The following is a 5642-nucleotide window of genomic DNA, read 5'->3' as shown; positions in this document are numbered from 1 at the left end:
TGTGGAAAGCTTTCTCCACCAAAAGACACTCTTGTTGCCGGTAGAGCTTGCCAATCACTGCTTCAGTAATTCTCATCTTAACCTGATATCAAAATGTCTACTTTTCATCCATAAATTAAAGGGTAACCATGGACTCCTAAGCAGCCTCAGGTCGCATCAAACCAAAGATCTAAAAAGAATCAAAGTATCTGCTTCTTGTTGTGCAGTTAGGATGAAATGTAACCAGATTCAGAGAAAGGCCTAGACACAATGGGAAACTTAGTAATTCATTGGACCCTGAAGAGTTAAATAAAAAACAAATCAGAAGATGATGTGGGAAGAAAAAATAACAATAAAAAAAAACTTTTGGGCAAATGCATTTGCCTATCCCAAAAGAAAAACTCAAGGGACTTCTTAAAAATGGTTAATAGTAACCCTGGGCGGGCAACTTCGCTACGCCCACGAAGTGGGCGTAGTTTGCCTACTTCGCCCTTTGCAAAGTAGGCGAAGCAGGCAAGACTACGCCCACTCCTTGGGCATAGCGAAGTTGCCCACCTCCCTCCCGCCCTCCCGAACATACCTAATTTAATTAAATGGGCACAAAAAAATAAATAAAATACACTTACCTTGTCCGCGGCGTCCCGGGGCTCCCTCTGCTCGTTCACGGCGCTGTCTGCTAACCAATGCGCATGCGTGGGCAGCCGCGCATGCGCATTTCTCACGAGAAATGCGCATGCGCATTGGTTAGTAGACGGCGGCGTGAACGAGCAGAGATAGCCCCGGGACGCCGCGGACAAGGTAAGTGCATTTTATTTATTTTTCTTTGCCCATTTAATTAAATTAGGTATGTAGGGGAGGGGGGGCATGCGGCGCGTAGTGGGGCTACGCGAAGTGCGCAGGTGGGCCTAGTTTCTCGCCCACTTTGCGTAGCTTCGCGTAGCCCCACTATGCCCAGGGTTAGTTAATAGCTTGAGCCGAGCCCCCAGTACACCTACCATCTCTAACAGAAGCCAGTTGGGTCAAGTTTCCAACAAAACATTTTAAATATTGCCCAGAGGTGACACCACCCATCCTTTACAAGCAAGGCCGTCCTACTCTACTTATTTCCCCCAGTCTCGGAGCTGTTCTATACACCTTCTTGGAGAAACAAATATGCAACGCAAGTAAAGGTGCAGGCAGGATGCGACCCTGGGACCAAACGGTCTACCGCAAGCATTGTATAAATCAAATCCAACTGTCTTCAAGAATGGTGATCGCCATCGGCTAGAAAGCTACAGCTTGATCACTCTCTTAGATAATGAAGCTAAACCCTTAACAGGTCTGTTACTTACAGATCTGCTGTAGTGGGCAGAAGATAATGAAATTGTTTCCGTAAATCAAGCAAGGTTTTCTCAAGGGGCTTGCACTTCAACCAACATCAGAGCTCTATTGATAATAATGGACAAGCTCAAGATAAAAACATAACCAGTCTACCTCTGCTATAAAGATTTTAAGGCCACATTTGGTTATGTACAGAGCAACCATCTTTGCCAAAAGCTGTCAATTTGGGGCATCCAGACTCACCTTTAAAAAGCTATACAGCTGTTATATACTGGTAACTGGGAAAGGGTGAGAATTACAGATGGCTCCATTTTGCCCAGGAAAACGCAAACCTTCCAGGGCTTAAAGCAAGGTTGTGTCCTTGAAAAATATTTGTTCAACCTTTTTATGGCTGATCTATTGCCAGCCCTGCTATTAGGCTAAGGTACCCCCTGATTATTTGAGGTCCAAGAGGAGGGGGATAAAGTAAGTACAAACTGGAACAACCTCTTGTCCATCCTATCTAATTTAACTATTGGAAATAGCTCTACTTGTAGTATTTTAGTATACAGCACAGAACTGGGTTTTGAAGGAAAGAGGCAATCATGAGGAGGTGATAGCTGTTTAATCGGACTGGCTGCTTATAATCAATAGTTGCAGCGCCGTGCTCAATAAGTAAAGATGAATATCGACATAGGATTGTAAACAATAAATAATCCTGAACTTATAAATAGGCCTTATTGGATACCCTGACCAAGTTCCTATTGGGACTATTCAGTCAGAATCACGTCCTCAACATTCAAGACAGAAAAATCTCCAATACTTTGGAGAAAACCCATTTCTGCCATAGTTCTACCAATCTTAAATACGACGGCTACTTACCGACTCAGCGACAAACAAAATACGCCTAGCAATTTTTTTTCCCTCAAAACATTTACTAAGAACCCTCATTTCTTTCTTGGGAATTGCATTTTTTTTGCCCTGATGAAGGTGATAACATCTTGCTTTCACCTAAACGTACGTAGGCCAGCTACACACATCTGAGAATTCCATCTAAAGATCCATGTCAAGGAAAGGGTTTTTCAAAACCAAAATGATGGACTGATGCCCTTTTTGAATGTATTTCTATTAGACAAACAGATTACTGTCTCACATGTGTTTCCTTGTGAATATATTTGCACAGTATGAGAGGTAGTATGTCTGAGAGGAATGAACGGTGAGAAAGTTTGTATGAGGGAATGAGTTTGATTTTACTTTGGTTCTTTTTCTGTGGGGGTTATTAACTTATATAAATATTTATGAATGGAAAAAAATAGAATGTGATTTCTCTTCCTTATCTTTGAATGACATTGTAAATAATCTCATGCTTTGTATCCTCTGAAAAAATATTTTTATATACAAAAAAAAGAAAGAAAAAAAGAAAAAAAATAATGTTTTTTGATAAATAAAACACAATCTAAATGAAAGCCACGTCTTCTCTTGTATCTGTGCTGTATACTAAAATACTTCAAGTAGAGCTATTGCCAATAGTCAAATTAGATAGGTTGGACAAGAGGTTGCTTCAGTTTGTACTATTCCCAGCCCTGGTCACAGTACATTTTCAAGCCACCAAATTAGTTCCCAGGCACATTTCAATTCTTTTATACGCTAATGATGTGATACTCCCCAGTCAGATAAAAATTGGCAACAATGCTTTATTGATAAATGATTCATATATTCTTTAGCTAAAAGCATGATAATACATTTGAAAAAAACTAAGATTATGGAAATCAGTAGCAGGATCCAGAAATGTAAATAGTTTTGCACGTTCAACAACTGGAGATGGTAAAAACTTACATATATCTAGGAGTTTTTTTGATGATAGAGGCTCCTTCCAACAGCATAGGAAAGACCTGATGAGGAAAGGTAACAATTTGCTCTTTGCCTTTCGTACACTACAAACATCACTGGACGGACCAAGCTATTTGCCTCTGCAGAAAATAATAGCAACAAAACTCATCCTGAGCATCTCTTCCGGAAGAGTAGCCCTGCACAGCAGAGTTAGCAACCATAAACTCAATCTCCTCTAAAATATTCAGATTGCTTTTTCAACTCCCTTCACATGCTTTGATAGCCCAAATAAGGCTTAATTAACCAGTTGCAAGAAAAGGGGCGCACATAAAAACATTGAAGAGAATCAACTCCTCCTCAAAAAAGAATTGTCCCAAGCTCTCTGGCAGGAACTAAAGGCAAATAAAGGTTACAGCTCGCCAGTATCTAGACCGGGTCATCGAAGTCCTTGGTGTTCATTCAATGTGGGAAAATCTCCCATCTTCAGTTTTCTTTAAAAAACTGATCAATGGGATCATGAAAAAATGTCTGTGCACAAAGAGTCCTTATACTCCAGATCGCACACCGGGACAATCCTAAATTTTAGATACATAAGCCCCAATTTTACTTACAGGTTGGCTGGTCAAGACACCTGAAAGTCGACTTCATGCGCTATTGCTTTGGTTTCCTTCCAGGCGAAGTCCACAGAAAGTCATGGAAAAGGGCCACTGAAAATGCCTGCTGCAGAGTGTGTAATTCTGGGGAAGAAAATTGCACACATCAAATGCCTTTGTCATGCCCATTAGGAGAAGGAGGTTACTGCTGAAAACTCCTTTCAATTAGTATGGTATCTGAACCTGCAGGCAGGTGGTGATTGCAAGTTTAAAAGCAAAAGACTATATTTTGAAGTGCCGGTTTACAAAATTCCTAAGGCTTGCAGAAGAAAATGTTGGTCGCCAATGATGTTATTTAGTGCTAGAAATCACATTACTTCTCTGCACTCTGCAATTTCTTAGTCTGTACTTTTGTCTGAAATCAAAGGACTTGATACATTAGGTTATCCAACATCGATGCAGCACTTGGAACTTTAATTTGATCGTTACACCCCCATTATATTTTTCTAACAAACTGATATGTATATTCTTGCACCTTTGTCTGATTGCCAAAATAATCTGATATATGGTTTATTAAAAAATGCCACATTTTAAATTGCTGTCTCCATCTATATCATATTTTATATATTTATATCCTAACGGACTATTATGAAATCAACATTATAAAAACAAAAACTTTCTGATGTTTTAAGATTTTTTTGTTGTTAAGGTTTTAATTAACTTTTCCATCATTACATCCTCTTTACTGTATATCACAAGTCTCAGAATCTAATCCAGATTTTTCGAAGAGCCCCTTTGACCTCCTTGTTTCTCAAGCTGTAGATGAATGGATTTAGCATTGGGGTCACTACAGTGTATATAACACTGATCGCTTTGTCATATTCTAAGGAGTAACTTGACGAAGGGCGTAAGTACATGAAGAGAATTGCACCGTAGAACAATGTAACAACAGTAAGGTGTGATGTGCATGTGGAGAATGCCTTGTTCTTCCCCTCTGATGACTGAATCTTAAGTATAGTGGAAATAATTCTTATGTACGATATCAGAATGAATATCATGGGCCCCATGATGAAGAAAGAGCCCTCAGTAAAAATTATCATCTCATTTGCAAAAGTGTTAGAGCATGAAAGCTTCAGCAAAGGTGGGACATCACAGAAGAAATGATGGATTACATTTGATCTGCAGTAAGATAACCTAGCAATCATAACTGTGTGCATCAATACATGCAAGCACACTATCAACCAGGAGCCAGCTACAAGTAGGACACACACTCTCCAGCTCATGATGGTTGTATAGTGCATTGGGTCGCAGATTGCTAGGTAGCGGTCAAATGCCATCAGCGCAAGGAGGAAGCCGTCCATAACTCCAGCACAAAGGAAGAAGTACATCTGGATGAAACAGCCATAGAATGAAATGGTGTTTTGCCCAGAAAAGATATTAAACAGCATTTTTGGCACTGTATCTGTTGTCAAGCAGAGGTCCACCGTGGACAGATTGCAGAGAAAGAAATACATAGGGGTGTGCAACTGACGACTTCTGATGATCACCGAGATGATTGCAACATTGCCAATCAGGGTGATAAAATACATGATGAAGAGGAGCACAAAGAGGAAACTATCATGCTTGAGATTACTCGACAGTCCCAGAAGGATGAAATTCTCCACACTGGTATTATTATCCATCTCCACTGAGCCAACGTGCCTGTAACAAGAGAGCAGAAGAGACATCATTAATATTCTATGATAAAAAGCAGCAAATATGACAAATGTTGAGCTCGTTCACTCAAAAAAAGAAATACAGTATTGAAGTTCACTACAATTGCATGTTGAATTACACAAAAGCTGCCATCTTTGGCCATGTCCTATGTTCATGGATGGTACATGCCAAGACCGGGGTTGAAGAACAATCTGCTACATTGGAACAGATAGCTCTTACAAGGGT

General features: G+C 40.0%; 1 protein-coding gene across 1 annotated transcript; it reads right to left on the bottom strand.

Moving 5' to 3' along the window:
- Nucleotides 1-4462: 4462 nt before the first annotated feature.
- On the bottom strand, nucleotides 4463-5383 carry LOC147684489 (olfactory receptor 1f45-like). The gene has a single exon (XM_086942355.1). It carries the CDS (start codon nucleotides 5381-5383, stop codon nucleotides 4463-4465), a length of 921 nt encoding a protein of 306 aa, XP_086798481.1.
- Between the last annotated feature and the right edge of the window lie 259 nt (nucleotides 5384-5642).

This window comes from Lissotriton vulgaris, chromosome 10 (genome assembly GCF_964263255.1).
Source record: "Lissotriton vulgaris chromosome 10, aLisVul1.2, whole genome shotgun sequence".
Lineage (NCBI taxonomy): Eukaryota > Metazoa > Chordata > Amphibia > Caudata > Salamandridae > Lissotriton > Lissotriton vulgaris.
The sequence above is the reverse complement of the archived record's forward strand: the minus strand, read 5'-3'. Positions and strand labels throughout refer to the sequence as shown.